The sequence below is a fragment of the Solanum pennellii genome, chromosome 4, assembly GCF_001406875.1.
Source record: "Solanum pennellii chromosome 4, SPENNV200".
Lineage (NCBI taxonomy): Eukaryota > Viridiplantae > Streptophyta > Magnoliopsida > Solanales > Solanaceae > Solanum > Solanum pennellii.
In genome coordinates, this window is record NC_028640.1 from 75,044,809 (window position 1) to 75,063,231 (window position 18,423).

General features: G+C 31.6%; 3 protein-coding genes and 3 non-coding genes across 7 annotated transcripts; 5 read left to right on the forward strand and 1 right to left on the reverse strand.

The window, feature by feature from the left end:
* The first annotated feature begins 2,938 nt into the window (after positions 1-2,938).
* LOC107015602 lies at positions 2,939-8,686 on the forward strand. 2 transcript variants are annotated; one of them, XM_015215926.2, is made up of 7 exons: positions 2,939-3,106; positions 4,692-4,851; positions 4,981-6,276; positions 6,353-6,431; positions 7,321-7,766; positions 8,105-8,203; positions 8,316-8,686. In XM_015215926.2, exons 2-7 carry the CDS (start codon positions 4,813-4,815, stop codon positions 8,478-8,480), a joined length of 2,124 nt encoding a protein of 707 aa, XP_015071412.1. In that variant the 5' UTR covers positions 2,939-3,106; positions 4,692-4,812; the 3' UTR covers positions 8,481-8,686. The 2 variants fall into 2 exon arrangements, with proteins under 2 accessions (XP_015071412.1, XP_015071411.1); XM_015215925.2 differs by having other exon boundaries at positions 4,692-6,276.
* A 154-nt stretch (positions 8,687-8,840) lies between these two features.
* Positions 8,841-9,902, reverse strand: LOC107017520 (transcription repressor OFP7-like). Its single transcript, XM_015217709.2, has one exon. The coding sequence runs from the start codon at positions 9,829-9,831 to the stop codon at positions 9,031-9,033; it is 801 nt and encodes a 266-aa protein (XP_015073195.1). The 5' UTR covers positions 9,832-9,902; the 3' UTR covers positions 8,841-9,030.
* A 2,401-nt stretch (positions 9,903-12,303) lies between these two features.
* LOC107016132 lies at positions 12,304-15,380 on the forward strand. Its single transcript, XM_015216620.2, has 3 exons — positions 12,304-12,815; positions 13,804-14,139; positions 14,613-15,380. The coding sequence occupies exons 1-3, from the start codon at positions 12,525-12,527 to the stop codon at positions 15,147-15,149; spliced, it is 1,164 nt and encodes a 387-aa protein (XP_015072106.1). The 5' UTR covers positions 12,304-12,524; the 3' UTR covers positions 15,150-15,380.
* Positions 15,381-16,341: 961 nt separating this feature from the next.
* Positions 16,342-16,417, forward strand: LOC114077042. The gene has a single exon (XR_003578136.1). It is a non-coding gene; the product is annotated as a small nucleolar RNA R16 (small nucleolar RNA).
* Positions 16,418-16,468: 51 nt separating this feature from the next.
* Positions 16,469-16,544, forward strand: LOC114077041. The gene has a single exon (XR_003578135.1). It is a non-coding gene; the product is annotated as a small nucleolar RNA R16 (small nucleolar RNA).
* Positions 16,545-16,597: 53 nt separating this feature from the next.
* On the forward strand, positions 16,598-16,686 carry LOC114077043. The gene has a single exon (XR_003578137.1). It is a non-coding gene; the product is annotated as a small nucleolar RNA R16 (small nucleolar RNA).
* Positions 16,687-18,423: the final 1,737 nt, after the last annotated feature.

Genomic DNA, 18,423 nt, shown 5'->3' on the forward strand with positions numbered 1-18,423 from the left:
GATTCGGTTTGGTTTGATTATTTGGCTATTAACATAGATAAAAATAAAAAAAACAACTCATTCAAAAAAATGAAAAAAGTGACAACAATCCATTTAAAAACGAAAATAGTTAGAATGACTGACATTATAAAACTTTCAATCATTGAATTTACTCTTACTAAAGTTTTAAAATTCATTATTTTGGCCTAGAAGAAAGAGAAAATGATATTTTCAATCTCACAAAGAATTGTCATAAACACACTCATATACATAAAACCAATAACATAAATATTCTCACCTTGACATTTTTTCTTTCATAAATTATAAATGAATTTTGATGAAAACACATATAATATCTTTAAATTGTTTATAAAAAGTATGCATATTAATAAAACATGTGTATATAATTTTGTCGGTTCGATTTGGTTATTTATTCAAATTTTTTCAAACAAAACCATAACCAACACATATACAATCGATTTTTAAAAATCTAAAACCAAAACACACCCAACCTAAATGAAAATCGATTTAGTTAGTCGATTTAGTTCATTTTTTCAATTTGGATCGTTTTTTATCCAAATCGTGAACACCCCTACTTATGTCAATCTCTATTTCGTAAGGGGCGCACATATTCTAAACTAGACAAATAAAAATTAGAGAAAATTATGCTTTATAACAAATTATTAGTTAAAAAATAAATGTTATAGTTATAGTTTCTTTTAATTCGAATTCGCAGCATACACATTGTCATTCACCTCTCTCCCTTGAATCTCGCTTCCCACTCTTAGTTTTCTTCGTCGCCTCTCTCACTTTATACAAACAAAAATGTATAAATTGTGTTTATGTTCATGTTTGTACAAAGCGAAATACAAATACACATCTCTCAGAACCTATGCACTCATAATTATAATAATATAAATCTTCCCCTGCCCAATTCTTTTGTCTTTCCATCTCTCTCACTTTATACAGGCACAAATTATACAAATAAAATGTATAATTGTGTTTGTATAAAGCGTTAGAGGGAGGTTTGATATACAAATACAAGCGAGTTATCTCAATTCAATTGTATACAATTTTTTTTGCAGATATATAAACACAATCAGTGATACATATACACAATAGTTACATATATATAAGTGATATACATATACAATTCACTTCTCTTCCCGCTCTCACCTGCCTCTCTTATTCTCTCCAAATATCGTTCGTCACCTTAGCCTGACACGAATAACATATACATATACAAAACAATTTCCATAGACACAAACGTTTAATTTATTAAAATCGTCATGATTTATACAAATCACTACAGAGCACAAATATGATTTCTTTGTTTGCTATTCCTACAAGTTACTCTAAAAATAATCAAATAGAGTATATTTATCGGAAAAGGGCCTAAAATACCCTCAAAGTATTGGAAATGGTACAAAATTACCCTCCATCCACCTATTGGCTCCAAAATACCCTTCTCACCCACCTATTGGGTCCGAAATACCCTTGTCATCCACCTTTTGGTTCAAAATTGACCACTTATTTAACGGTTTTATATTTAAACTATTTAAATATTTTTAAAAATACGTGGCGCTCAACTATATGTTATAATTTAGCTTATTAGTATAATTTATAAATCAATCCACTACCCACCCCATTAATAATTAAATCCCTCTAAATTAATGAACCCGTGACATTATTAATGCAAGCTACTGCCAATTGAGTGTTTTTAAAAATTATAGAAGTAAAATTATCATACATTCAAGTGTCTAAATAAAAATCACCAATAAACTTAAAAGTCTGACTATGTTAATCTTAATTATTCTTACGTCTCAATTATGTAATGTTACTTCATAGGTAACTTTTTTTTCAAAATAATATATTAAAGTTTTAAAATAAATCATAAATATTTATAAAATTATATTTAAAAAAAGTATCATGAGACAATTCGGGATGTATTACTTCTTTACCTTTAATCATAAATTTCTAATTCTATTTTGAAAGAAAGTGTCCTCCTAAATAAGCAGCTCAACCTTAATTTAATTGGAGCTCCAATTCGGATTCGAATAATTTTGAATGTCATTTTCAGAAATCTATAATTTCATCGTGTTTTAGTAGTATTTATGACGATTTTGATATTATAATTGGATTATTAATTGGGTGAGGTTTAGTTAGTAATGAGTGGGTAGTGGGTTGGGTTTATAAATTACATTAATAAATTATAATTATAATCAATAATTGAACGCCAAGTATTTTAAAAAATATTTAAAGAGTTTAATTTTAAAATAATTAAAAAAGTAGTCAATTTTGAACACAAAGGTGGATGACAAGGGTATTTTGGAGCAAATAGGTGGATGAAAAGGACATTTTGGAGCCAATAGGTGGATGAAGGGTAATTTTGTACCATTTTCAATACTTTAAGGGTATTTTAGGCCCTTGTCCGTATATTTATAAGCTAAGTTCACAAACCGATGAAAAGATATTAATGTGATCCCTTTGCTTATGAATACTTATAAATCCACCATAAATAATAGTACTTTTTTCTACTACGCACTTGAATAGAGGACCCTTTAAAAGTAATTTTAAACCTCTACGAGATAAATATAAGATTTGTGTACACTCTAATCTTATGCAACTTCACTTCTGAAATTTCTCTGAATATATTATTATTATTACTGTATTGATTATTCTAATGCTTAGTTATTCATATATTATGTTAAATTTGTTTGTGTAGTCATATTTGATAGTATCTATAAATAGTTAAATTAAACATAAAACACTTTTTATGTATAGAAGGACAAAAAAATTTTTTTTTTAATTAATATAAAGGTTAAATATAGTAAATCATGTGTCAGAAGGACCAAAACCAAAACTTAACCATAACTTGGGGGACCAAAAATGCTATTATACCAAAATAAAACAGGTAGGACCCAGTCAGCGGCATCTTATAAGCCCAATGTGAAGAACACAAAGCCCTAGTTCCCGCCAATATTGTTGGCGCCATTTCACATCTCACCAATATCCATATAAATCACTAATTTCCCGGGAAATTTTTATCCTCCATTTTTTCAACTCAACTTTCTCGATCTACTCTTGAATCTAAATCTACCGGCGAAACCAAGCGATTCTGAATCAGGTGAGCTGAATTTGCTATCTTTTTTTTTTTTTAATCTCAGATCTGTTTTCTGAAGTTGTTGATTTTGTCTTTCTGTTACTGCATTCGTTGTTTATTGGTAGATTTTGAGAAAAAACAGCTGGAGATGTTGATCTGTGCTTCTGTTACTGCATTTTTTGTTTTACTGCATTTTTTGTTTATTAGTGGCTTCGTCCCAATTTATGTGTCGCCGCCATTTGAAATTTGTGCTGTAAGACAGTGACGGGTCATTTGTGTGGCTATAATCATTTATTAAGTGCAAAAGTGAAATCGTTAACTTAAATTGTTTCCAATTATAGAATGTTGATACTCGACGGACTGACTGAGCTGTATAATTTAAAGTAAAATGGGGAATTTACTATAGTTTTTAGGGTTTTTTAGTTCCTCATTTCCATTTATTACTCATTCCATTGATGAAGATTGTGTGTATATGTATATATATATATATATATATGGATCTTTGAGTTGTACCTTTTAATTTGTTGTTTCTCAAGAGCATACGAATTGATGGATTTGGTTTATCGATTGGAAAAACTGTGTTGCCATTTTTGATTGTATGTTAAATGAATAGTTTTTGTATAAACCCATTTGTTTTTCTTCGAAAAACATATGAATGAATTAATTAATCTGTTGTAAAAAAGCTGTTTGAAGTGATTAATTTGTGAAAAGTAATAGCTTAGTTTATAGGGTGATTGATATCCGAATACTCTATTTCATAACTTGCTTGATACAAGGCATATGATTATCTCTCAGTCCTGTCAAGACAAAGCATATAAGATTGTTAGAAATAAACTTGTTTCGGAGACTTTATATGTTAGCATGTTACGGACATGCCATAATTTTGATAAGTAATTGGCGTTGCATAAGTTCCAAATCTTCTCATTGTTCCACACTATAAATCTCCCCATGGTTTCTTCTGCCACTTCCTGCTCTCACTATGGTTTTATTCAAATGCCATTTGCTCCTCTGTGTGCTGTTAATTATGCTTTTCCGTAGTTAACTGGCTGTGAAATTTGCTATTGTTTTTTGTCTTCCTAGTTCAGATCAAGCAAATTGAAATATTAATCTAAGAAAATTTTTCTTTTTGTAAAAACTTGGGTTGATTAATTTTGGACCTCACCTCATTGACACTACTAACCAAAAAGTCTGATAAAATTGGTAAAAACTTTTGGTAGGAGTAGCAGCATCTCCCTTTTTATTCTGGAAGTAGGTCTACATCTGATCTAAGAACTTTGTGGAATGCATACCATTGTCTCTTACTACAATTGTATAGTTTGTTGAACTACTCTTTCTCATTGTATTGTGTAATTGTATTAATTTTTCTTCATGTATACCAACATACTTCTTTAAGTTTTCTATTTTTTCCTGCATTGTAGAAGACAAAATAGAGATAATTTTTTTCAAGTGTTTGAGTTTTAAGACATCCCAAAATAGGATTTGGACCCAATGGAGGTTACCTCAATATAATTGTAAGCAGCTGTAATGCTGATTAAGTGGAAATGTTCATTGATTCCTTCTTTGCTTTCTTGCTACTCTACTTGTGGCTTAAGGTTTCTTTCTTCTGCAGTTTATGGAAGACTGGTGTGACATCTTGGAGTTGTAAAGGACTTGTGCTATATTCTATTCCTTCTTACGGGCATTTGCAGTTCCACCAACAGTTCATGAATTTGAGTCAAACCTGTTAGACAATGGAGCAAAGAAGTTGCAACAACTTGCACTTTATCCAGGTTAGGAGGAGAGGTTTGACAGTAAAAGTCCCTAATGTAGATTCTCATGGAAAGCCAGCTTTAATTTTCAAGAAGTTAAAAGACATCTATGATACTGAAAATATTAAGTGTGAAAGCGAATGTCTGCAGGTGGTAGACAGAACATTACAGGCAGTAGAACCTGAAGATAACATATTTGGTGGCTGGGCTAATCATGAAGTGAATATTCAGTCAGATGATAAGTCAGATGATTGTGATTTTGGAGAAATAACACTGACACAGCTGAAGAAAAAATGCAAATCCAAGAAAAGGAAACTTGCTACTCCAAGTTCTAGTATGACCTGTTTGAAGCAGCCTAACGGATGTTATCTTCCAGAGGAAGATGATGATCTAAAAGTACCCCTTAGTCATTTGAAATCGGGAATATTCAAAAAAGCAAATGGTAAAAGAAGGTGCACCAACAGGAATCTCTTTGCATCTCCAAAAGAGCCCGTATCAGTTAAAATTGAAGAGGTTTTTGAGCCTGAAATTTCTCAGCAGCTCAGAAGTGTTTTGCCTGAAGTGGCAGAACCCATAGCTGACACTTCTGAATCTGAGTTCTCAATGTGTCAAAGCTCAGATTCCTCCAATTGCTCTTCTAATATCCTGATGGTTAGCAAACTGGAGCCTGTTACAATTACACACAGTGAATTTCCAAATGTTGACTCTGAGGAAAACAAACCAGTTTTGTTTGCTGAAGAACAGCAGCAGCTTTGTACTCTTAACCAGATTTCCACTGATTACTTGGATCATGTGGAATCTAAATATGTTTTATCAGCTAGTGAAGTGCCTGCAGAGGTAAATAATCAGGAGGACGGATGTAACGAAGAGAACAGTCAAAAAGAGTTGTTTGCTCCAGCAAGGTCTATGGAAATAGCAGCAGCAGCAAATGATCAGAGTGTAGACATGTATGACTGCCTGACAAATTGTTCTGATACAGTCAAGATTTCTGATCAGAAACCCAATAATGTTGTATTTCATGTTCCTGACGCAACGGTACCTAATAGCACTATCACTGCCAGTCTTCATTGTGCAGATGATGTTTGCATGTTTGGAGATAGAGATGAGGAAGTTTTGCTCTCAAATAAGAATATTAGTTCAGTCGATGAACCTGCGGACAATTGCATCTCATCGTGGAATTTTCAAACTTGCTCAGGCAGTGACAATTGTTTGCCATCCTTGGACAAAATTGATGACAAGGAGCAGCACACAGATTCTTGCTTTCCTGATGCAGCAACTAGTTTTATTTCAGGAAATTGCTTGGGTGATGAAAATCAGCTACTGAAACATTCAAGTATTTCTGAAGAAAAAAATATGACGGTAAGCAGTCCACCTCCGGATGTTGTTGATCAGATCTCAGCACCAGAGCTGTCACCGCCTCCCGAGAGACTTCTTTCGACACGAAAGGTTAGGGGTGTTTGCTGAAGATAAATTGTTTTCTTTTTATATATTGAAGTGTCTTAAACAATATATTCTTATGCAGGCTATTTCTCCATCCTCCCAAGAGCGACTTTGTTTGGCTATGAACTCCATAGACTTAATTGATGACCTGGAGAACTACAGTAAGTCATAGATGAAAATAGGGATTCCAATCATATGTTGGATTAATTCTGTGTTTTATCCACTTCCTATATAATTCAATTGGCGTATACACTATATGCATTGCAAATATAATCACAGTTTAAAATTTTATATGTTGCTTCAAATTTCCTTTAGGATAAACCTATCACCAGGAAGAACTCACAGTGCTTCAAATTAATTCAATGTTCATTTACCTGTATGATTTTAGGCATTCTGGTGGTTGCTTCTTTGGTTAAACCCAGGAACCGATTACCAGAAACTTGAGAAACAGATGGGGTTTTCAGTTCCACTGTTTTTGATGTACAGTAAATCAGACAAAATCAGTGTAGTGTGCTAGTCAATAGTCAGCCAGCTTTTATTTGCTGATAAATGAAGATAACAGCTTATTATAGATTGTTTTTTAAAAGCAGAAAAACAGCTCCTTGTTGTCAAGACTTATGTTTTAATGTTCCTTCTTTCTATTCTAGCATTACATCAAATTTTAAAACTTAGTTATGTATCATGCAAAATGAAGAAACTAGTAAGCTAGTTTTTTATTTACCAGACGAAGTGAACTATCTTGTCAAATGAACTACAAAATCTTTGATTTCATACTTCCAACTTTGAAAGGTACTACTGATTTCCTTTCTAATTCAAATGTATCTGCGGAATAAGCCTTAACATCCATATTTCTACCTTGAAATGATTAATATCCTTTCTAACTCATTTATCCACCAAAGATGCTAAGCTGGACTTAAACTCATTCAATAGAATCTGCATTTTGTTGTCCTTTTGAAATGCTTGTAATAGATAATGTATTTGTTTTCCTAAATGTTCTGAACCATCTCGAAAATCTAGCTGACTTGTTTTTTCATTGTCATACTATTTCAGAATGTAAAGAAAAACTTACTTTTGTGGGACATGAGGATTCTGATAGATCATGCCTAGCTGATGCTAGCACAAGTAAGGATTCTGAACGATCTCCACGGCCTAATCAGGCTAAAGTTTTTATAGGCCCTAAGCAGATCTCTAGGAGATTGAAGATTGGAAAACGAAGTTCCCCTCCAAAAGGCAATCTAGTAAAACGAAGTAGTCCATTGAAGAGCAATCTAGAAGGTCCTCGTCTATCTCGTTCTTTACCTCAGCTTAGCACTGGGTGCACCTCAATGAAACGTTGTTCAGAAAGTGCTATAGCATTTTCACAGCGGCAGATGCATGATATTGAATCTCTAGCATCGAAGCTTATGAATGAATTGAAGTCCATGAAGGATATGGTAGAAGACAAATTACTCTTTGAAGCATATCGAACCAGTTCTTTGAAAAATGATGCTGATGAGGTATGTTATTCCAGATATACTCAACCAAAGAATAGATCACAGCTAACCTGTTATATGTCTGATATAGCAAATCTCAAGTAATATTGATGTTTCGATTTTCCAATACCTCATCTAACAATTGAAAACGTATGAATTTTTGATCTTTATTTTGGTTTTATAAGTAATGGTCATTAACATGAAATGGCATTTGACAGATGGGGAAAAAATCTAAGAATAAAAAAAGAGGATGTGCAGTTTTCATTTTCATGTGAAAGGATTATACTGATATGACTTGCTTAGATGAGTTACTTTGCATGTAATTATATTGTTCTCAAGTGCTAGTATGTTATGTTTGACAGGTGAAGAATGCCATAAAAGGTGCTACGAAAGTTGAAGAGACAACACGAAAGTGGTTGTCCATGATGACAAGGGACTGCACCAGATTCTGTAAAATCATGGTTGGTACCTCCCATTTTCTGTATAATTCATAGTTGCTCTTCAAATTTCTCCAATTTAAAATATGAACTTCGTGACTCATTATTAAGTCAAATTTATTTTCCTGTGATGTAGAAATTGACTCAAAATGGTTCGACTGATTCCAAGAACTCAGTCCACAGAGAGGGAAGGAAGATTTCTTTTGCTGATGAGGCTGGTGGTACGCTCTGTCATTTCAACTATTTTGAGGATAGCGATCCAACGTTGGAATCTGATAGTGTACAAGAAGAAGACATATGAGGCCTCAACTATCTTCTTCTGGAGATATCTCAATATCTTGTTGTATGATAGATTATTGTGTATCTTCCTGATTGATTGTGTCCAATAATATAACCATGAAATACTAATTTTTCATAATACTACATTCTGAGATAATATTCTTCTATGTACTTTAGATAAAATTACTGTAAGCCAAGTCTCCAAATGCACTTCTGAATTGGTGTTCACATCATTACTATCTCAATAATAGACTGCCCAGATGCGATGGAAAGGTGTTTGGCAAAATTACAACTAAAACGTGTCATCTAGAAAGTAAACATTATAGAGTTGTCGAAAAAGGAAGAAACATTCTTTCTGAAACGAACTGAAAAGGAAGGCAAACCAAACTAATTGAAATGAAAAGGAAGGTAAACCAAACTAATTGAAATGAAGGGAGTAATGTAAAAAGACATAGCAAAAGCACAATAACCAGATTATGATGAAACAAATGAAAAAATAGCATGTGATGTGATGCTCCTTGTATAGGTTTTTCAAGTTGAATTTGAACCAATATGATGGTAAGTATAATTGTTCATTGAAATCTTGGTAGCTTTAAATCCATAGACTTTGAAGATTTACCAAACAACTCCTCCCAAATCTCAGTGAAAGCTTCCACGATAATTGCATGATGGTGTCTTGAATTAAGACTAAGAAAACAAAGCAAAAGTTGTTCTAAATCCTCTGCTTCAAACATCTCTTTCTCCATTATCATTTCCTTCATTGAATTCTTAAAATCATCGTAAGGATCTACTGATCTTTTCACTATAGCAAAACTCTCATTCACTTTTCCATCAGCCATACATGGCATCATAGAATCTTTTAAACTGTTTGAAAGGTAACGTCTGAGCCTCCTTACTTTCGTGTTATTATTATTTTTCTTCCTTCTGATCCCGGATAAAGGATCTATCCCATGATCCACATCGAATGATGATTCAAAACTTGGAGAAGAAATAAAGCTTTCAGTTTCATCATTAGGTTTCTCATCACAACACTCACTGTTGAAACTGAACCAGCCACTATCAACAGAGGAAAAACTCATATTTAACCTACTTTTTCTACTTTCCCCCCTTCTCATGTTGTTGTTATCATGATCGGAATATTCAGAACTCGGCGAATTGTATGTTTTACTTGCCAAGTTATGAGCTTTTCTGAGTATGTAAGGGTGATGTGGGGTTGAGGGAGGTACTGGAACAGGGGAATTATCAAGTATATTGGCAGGGGAAAATTTGTATAGTGAAAGTGGCATTGGACTTTTAGGCAAAAAAGAAGCTTTTTTGGGTCGACAAAAGCGAAAAGAAGGCATAGAGAGCTTGAGTTTAAATCTCCTCGTCATATCTAAGTGATGCAAAATGCAATTTTTTTTTGGTAACAAATGAGATGAGTGCACAACAACAACAACAACGTACTTACTATAATTTCACAAGTGAGATCTTGACAAGATATATATAGTGTACACAGACCTTACCCTTACCATGACAGACAGAGAGAAACTGTTTTTGATAAACTGTCAACGCAAGAAAACAAAAAGATAAAAAGGTTGACAATAAATACAACAAAATAGTAGAAAGTTAGTAACAAAAAAATTGTTAACCCAAAACCAAAATATATTATTGTTATGGACGTTGGTACAATCAATTACAGGCGGAATGTTCACTACCGATTAGCCATGTCCAAGGAATTTGGAGTTCAAGGATTTGAGGTTGTTTTATATAAGAAATTTGAGGGAGAAATGGCCGGCTTTGGTCAGCTGACAGTAGGCTAATTTTTTAATTAAGAATTTCAGTAATATAACTAATATATGTTGTCAGTATAAATAATTTTACATCATATTTCAAGTCATTTTTATTTGTTCTAGCAAGTAATATATTTTATATTCAAGAATTCAATTCACATTTTAAGAAAATTCAAATAAAGATATCTTTTAAATAACGTAATTGCGTAAATTAAATATTTACTTGGACGACGTAAACCTTCTCATATTAGGAGTTCTGTGACAGACCAAATCTGAGTGAGGTAATGTGAAAGCTACATAGAAATTCCCTCTAGAGGAAATGGTCTCAAAAACATAATTTTATGTATAATGTCTTGAGTGTGACATTAAAATTTTTCTCCCCTCTTGTATTTTTCTTTTGTTCTTTGATGATAATTTGGATTAAGTACCATGATATTCCAGGAAAAATTAGGTGGGATGACTAGCTTTCAGATTGTCTATGAATATTTAGTCATTTTAAAAATGTAATCGAGAAATAATCACTTTTTAAGACAAACATAAAATTAGAATAAAAATTATCTTGTATTAAAACAGAAAAAGTTCAAATTTTGTAACAAGTGAAATGAAACCATGAACTCAACTACTCAAGGAGTCTTTCATTGAGTTCAAGCTCCAGGACAAAATAGGATCTTTTTTTTGAGTTCTAATTATCAGTAACTAGCGATATTTTTTGTGTTTAATTTAAAAATATTTTATCCAACTTACTATGAAGCTGTCATATTTTTTTCAATCAACATTCTTGATTGAAATAAGAAAAAAATCATAACTTTTAACTTCATATTACTCTGATTCAACTAACGTAAAAGTAATATTATTGGCCATTGAATAACTTTTAAGATTTAATTTTTTAATCAAGACAACCTCTAATTTACTGATATTATTATTGATTTTTTCAATAAGTATACCTTCTTTCGAAAAACACTTTTCAATCAGTAACACCATCAAAACATCAAAACATATTTTTTATAAAATAACTTTTATCGTATCAAACACATGTAATAACATTAGATTTTCCTTGTAATATCAAATACAGCTCAGCTTGTCAACTATTGCCAGCAAGCTCCAATATTTTTATCACTATATTTTTCTTGCTCTTTTTTTATTTTTTTTATTTTAGATTGATAATATATACAAAGGTCGGTCAATTAGCCATCTGAAAAAAGGTTTTACGTTGAAAAAATCATACTATATTTATCCAGACGAGCATTGAAGAATTCCTTGCTGCCCAATACCATAAATTTGGTCATTCGAAAGTGACTGTATAATATTTATTAGCAAGAATAAGGGCGTGTTCAATACGAAGGAAAATGCATTGAAAAATATATTATTTTAAAAATATTTATATATAATTTAAATAAATATTATGAAATATACGCGTGGAATTATGGGTTTGTGGATGTGGAGGCTAAGGGGATAAGTCGTGAAAGTGAAGACGAGATGTGTTGGAGCCTACTAGACGATGGAGTAGACATATTAATTAATCAAATACAAAATGTTAGTTGTGAAACTAATTTTCTCCACTTTTTATTAGAAAAATTATTTTCCTTATAATTAAGAAACTTACTTTTTTTTTTAAATAAAATATTTTTCTTAAATGTTAACCAAATGAAGATAGAAAATTGAAAATTAATTTTCCAAAAAATGTTACTATGTTTTATCCTAAGTTAGATCGTCGAATTATGTGAACTAACTCATGAAACTTTTTCCAAAAAATGTTATGTTCTCTCTACAATATTCTTCTTCTTATTGTTTTATTACTTCATAAGCTTCCTCTATTTCAATTTACATGATACTTTTCATTTTTCAAGAGTTAAACTATTTAAGTTTGATCCGCAATTTACGCATTAAATTTTTAAATTTTTTGAAATAAAAATTTATAAACTATGTGAAAGTTACTATTAAGTTTGAAATATTTTTAAAATGTATAATCAAAGATGAAGTTGTTTGAATTTAAAAATTCGAAACACATAAATTGAAACGGAGGGAATAGTATTCTTTTAATTTTAAGATATTATTCCCGCCAAAATTAGATCCACACAATAGCAACCACCAAAGAAACGCCTCTGGAAAAAAAAAAAAGTGGCAGAGAAATATCCATTTCTCCCCAAATTTCTCTCAAAATCATGTGCTCCGTTTAATCCTCTCAAAGGAGAAAAAAAAGGAAACACCAATCTTTTAGTTCTTTTTCCCAACAATCTTCCTCGTTCTGTTATATAATTTTTTTTTTTGAAGAATAGTGTTGTATTTTTTACATCATGAGAAAATTGAGCCCTAATTTGGACAAAGAAGATGGATTGGATACAGTTTTGGAGGTTCCTCTTCCAGAAGAAATGTTTAGCAAAACGGATGGCAGCAGTGCAGCAATCAGGTGGAAGAAGATACTAAATCTAATGCGAGCTGATAAATTGCCAAATCGATCGAAGGCGGTTTCTTCTGGAAATAATGATCAATTTATGTTCTTGTTGAAAATTGTTGGATCTGCTCTTATACCTTTTCAGGTTCAATTGGATCATGCAATTAGCTTGCCTGTTAGAGATGGTTGCATTGTGAGTTGCTCTGTACATCTCTCCTTCCTGTTTTTTGTTTTTGGATAAAATATAGTAATAAATTAATAATAACAAATAATAAGCAAAAAAAAAAACAGCTCAGAAAAATTCTGTGTTCAATCAAGGTTGGGGGCTGGGGGAAGGGGTGAGAGGTGGAAGCCTATATGTAAATATTAGTGATTTCACATTTCGAACCTGCGACTTATAAGTTACTAGCATGTTGTGTAGTGCTATTCATTCCACATTATTTCGTTATTGTTATTGCTTTCATTTCCATGTTCCCTTTTTCAAACTTCGGGGTCTATCTGTAACAATCTTTATCTCAACCATAGGGGTGAGGTCTGGGTATATTGTACTCTTTGCAGACCACACGTGTGGGATCATATTGGGTATATTGTTGTTATTCATTTATAGGTTACACTCAGACAATTTTACCATTGTTTGAAAGCTCGCCTTCTTTTGGGATATTTGTATTGGACAAAACAATATTTTCTTAAATGGGTAACTGAATTGACAAAGTTTGAATATTCTTGAACTTGATTCGTGAATAAGAATGCTAATGTACATTTTTTAATCAATCAATCAATCACCTCTGCATCATATTTTATCAAATTAATCAGGTCGATTTTATGAATTCGCTCTCTATATATTTGGCTGTATTCTGAATGTAGTAGCTGTTTTGGTGGGTAAGGGCATGGCTGCATGAAGGCAAAGGGGTTCAATTGGATCTCTTTTGCCGGGAAATTATACTGTGCAAGTATATATCCTAGGATCTATGTCTGATGTTCTATTGAAGTGTGTTATCATCTCATCTAAAAACTTAAGCGGTTAGAGATAACACATTTTTATTTACTTAATTATATTGTGAACGTGAAAAACAGAAGATAAATGATGTATCAAATATCACAAGATCTTAACTGATAGATTTTGCTTAAATTTCTCAAACAAAAAACATGCTGAAACCCATCTCCAATGTTGTGGTCATCAGAAAGCTTCTTCTGCAAAATACATAGTACAACAATATCTAGCAGCTAGCGGAGGGCAGGCTGCACTAAATTCAATCAATAGCATGTACGTGGTTGGGCAATTGCAGATGGCAATGTCAGACATACAGCAAAGTGGTAACCAAATGAACTCCAAACGGACATGTGAGGATGGAGGATTCGTTCTTTGGCAAAAGAACCCTGATCTGTGGTTCCTAGAATTTGTGGTATCCGATTGCAAGGTCAGTGCTGGTAGTAATGGTACAGTAGCTTGGAGTCACTCTTCCACCAATTCTAATGCTTCAAAAGGTCCTCCAAGACCACTCAGGAGGTTCTTTCAGGTACCCCTTTCACTTCAGTAGTTCTTTAGTCCTGAGTCACATGATTTTTACGATTAGTTATATGTATCGACAGTATTATTAGATAATAACCATTTTTACTAGGTATCATGGAGATTTACATGTAAGCTATGTTGCTCGGGTCCTCCATAAATGCCTCTGCTACCATGTTGGATCTTCCAAAAACATTTTTGGAGTATATGAGCAACAAACATAACCTGTAATAACCATGTGAACTGATTGTGTAAGTACCTTTTAGACTGTCGAGGCATAGAACATAAACTCTATTGTAACATACTTCTTATTTTTGAGTTGCAAGTCACCACTCTTTCCTTTGTGTGCTTTATGAAATCATCCAATAACTACATGGTTAAGTATACCAATACTGCTGCCTGCACAAGCTAGAAAGCTTATCAATGTTGTTAAAACTCGGATTCCTTTGTTGTCTTATTTATGAACTCGTCTTTGATCAACAGGGATTAGACCCCAGATCAACAGCCAATTTATTTCTGAATGCTGTTTGTATTGGAGAAAAGAAAATTAAGGATGAAGGATGCTTTATGCTAAAACTTGAGACAAGCAAAGACATGCTGAAGGCACAGAGCACAGCCAACACAGAAGTTGTTCATCACACCATATGGGGCTACTTCAGCCAACGCTCGGGAGTTCTCATCCAATTTGAGGACACGAAGCTAGTAAGATTGAAGTCAGCGAAAGACAACAATGACAGTACTTTTTGGGAAACAAGCATGGCATCAACACTTAAAGATTATAGGTACATCGAAGGTATCAACATAGCACATCGCGGAAGAACTGCAGCAACAATTTATAGATATGGAAAGAACTTAGACTATAGAGCAAAAGTTGAGGAAACATGGAAGATTGAAGAAATTGATTTTAACATTAGTGGTTTGTCAATGGACTGTTTTTTGCCTCCTGCTGATGTTGTTAATAAGGAAAATGAACAAGAATGGGATTCTAGAGCCTCTTTAGCTGAAAATAGAACTGTATGATGCCTAATGTGAAAATGTTCTTGTATATAAGATAGATAGGCTATTAGCTCTTGTTCTTGTTTCCTAAATATTGGATATTTTGATCGCGAAGGAATTCTTTCGTCTCAAAATATAAGTAATATCCATTACTCGAAGTAGTTCTTTCGATCATTCACCGAAAGAAAATACTTGATTTTGAATTTGACCAATTGAGAAATACTCAATCACATAGCGCACAAATGAGTTGATTGACATTCTTGTTCTTTTTTTCTTTTCTGACCTTTTCCTTATTAGTATTTATGAAACAAGTCTGAAACCTATCTTTCCATATATATGGTGAACAATTCATATCCAAGCTTCAAAGTTAATAAATAGTGAAAGTTCTCAAACTTGGGTTTGATGAATTTAATTAGATCAGTTAACTATGATATGCATATGGAGGGACTTCACATTTTATAGGGCCATAAAACAATAGTGATACGCTTTCTATGGAAACTTAATACATGCAATGTAATCTGGTCAATAATTATAACATGGAAAGTGATATTTGGACATACATTTAACTTTTACGTGTGGCAATACATTTTGAAAATATAATTTTTGACACTCGAGTTTTAGTTTGCTATGTGTATTTTATAAGATACATATACAATGATGAAACTGATAGTTAAATATATTTTTTATTATTTCTCAAGAGAACAACGATTAAATTAATTTGATTTTAATTTATAACCTGTCCAAACCGATTCATTAATATTCTAGTCACCACACATTTAAAACAAAAAACAATATTGGGGAGTTTTGGTAGAAAAAAAAAACACTCAAGGATTCACATGTATTTTCTTAAAAACTCAGGGGCAAAAGTGGAAATTCACTAGTTATCTCTGCCAAGCGCCGCATACTCCAAACCCTAGCACTGTCTAAACCCCTATTTAAACAACATTTTCTCCAGTAATTCTTCAATCAATTCGCTTTCCTTCATCAATCGGTTCTGCAAAAAATAGTTTATCCATGCAATTTTCATATTTGTTTGTTTTTTAAGTATTTATTGCATCAAATTTACCCTCTTCTTGTACTAATTATGTGAACAAGGAGATAAAGCTGGTGCATAAACTGATACGGTTGGCTTACCAGCTCATTGCATTCATATTCTTATTGCCTTTGTGCCAAATGGTCCTACCGAAATCCTCAACTTTTTTTTCATAATTCATACTTTTGCAGATGATGATTTACTGTAAATACTGAATAATCATGTCGATTATATACTCCGCTTATTATCTGATGCTATTTTGTTTCTTTGATTCAGATCTTGTTGTCAATGTTTTTCGATTTTTTCATCATTTGGCAAATGACGATTCACTGTAAATACTGAATAATCATGTCGATTATCAACTCCGCTTATTATCTGATGCCTTTTTTGTTTATAGTTTTAGATCTACTGAATTTAAATTGTTCTTAAAGGTTTTTTGGGAGGCAAGTGATGTTTAAACAAAATCTTATACTACACACTGAAATTTAATGAAGAAAATTAACTCTCAATTAATTTTCTGATGCCTCCTTATTATTTTTTATTAGTTTAATTTGTTTGATAAAAATTAATTTGTTGGCTTAATGATGAGATACAAGCAGACGGGCGGTCTGAACTGATGCCATGTTGATTGTCTGCACAACTTCCTTTAATGGAATTTCTCTGAAAGTTAATAGTTACTGTTAATTACAAATTAATTAGGTTTATTTATGTAATTTTGTAGTTCTAATCTTGCTGCAGTGATGATGTTGCTTAAATTATGTCTGGACTTATGATAATCCATGATTAGTTAATTGCAAATTTCTGAGCAGCACTATTTCTAAGCATTAATTAAATGTCTGGATCGTGTATTATCATGGATAATTTGTGTTTAACATTTTGAATGACATTTCAATTGTTAATATGGGAATGTATGTTATATACCAGAGTATCTAATTAAGAAAAAAACTTGATATATTTGACATAACTTTAATTTAGAATCACAAGATTATTAGTCAAATTAGGCTATCCTTTTTGAAATAGAAGGAGTATTATTTTGTTTGAATTTGTATTTTTTTTTGTAAGTATTTTTTAATCGGATGTTTCGTTCTTTGGCTTTTGAAGGGGAATATTTTTTTTCAATAATGTGATCTGAATTTAATTTGGTTTTAATATAAATATTTTTCATTGGATAGAAAAATAAAAAATGCAAACATATAAATTTTTTAATAAATAATATAATGATTTCACTTTGATAATGTAACGTTTATTTAATCATATTTCATTAATGATTTCATTATTATTTGTATTATTCATTATATAATATTTGCTAGCAATTTTATTATTTAAAAAATTATGGTATAAGATAATTTTATATTAAACGATTATAAAAAAAATAATATGAATTATATATGATGATTGTTTTAGAAAGAATTTGTTTAATGAAATAAGATAGCATAATGTAATAAGAAATAATAATATAACAATTATGATAAAAAAATATAATTTTTTATATAAAATTTGGTGCACTGAATTAGAGTTGATTAATCAAATTTAATATTGACACCATATTTAATATAAAATTTAGCATTTGAATAGAAGATGCCCTTTTAACGAATTAAATGCAATTGGGTTAATATAAATATTGGACATTTGTATATTCAAAAGATTCAATGATAGTTTGATTCTTTATATTAAAAAATGATACATATTTATATCATCTTAAAATACTCATAAAGTTTTGACAAACCAAATGTGAAAAAAGACCATTTTCCATGCAACTTGATCAAAGCAAAAAGCTGCTAACTCTAGTTGGCATGTTTGGTATTTGTGATTTGTAGCATTTTCCAAAATGGATTGTTTTCATCAATATATATTGTCAAAAACCTACTAATCTAATATAAAGATAGGCTTCTCTAAAAAGTAAAATAAAGTTTTCTATTAAGAAATCTTCAACTTTCAAATCCTAGTGGTAAGGGGTTTGAAAACTCTTATACTTACTTTCATGTTTAAAATTCAGCGCGGACAAAAATGCTAGCTAATTTTTTTTAATTAATTTAATTTTGATAGATAAAATTATCTGATATTTGTTATTGGCGTTAGATGATAAATATTTCATAAAATTAATTAAAGTGAACGAAAGCGAAAAAAAATACCACCATCACTTAAAATAGAATAAAAAAAATTGATAGAAACTACATTTACTTTACTTTTTATGACGAGAGAGCTATTCGGATAGTAAACATCGCTCACTTTCAACTCGAAAAATTAATTAGCGAATCAATTAAC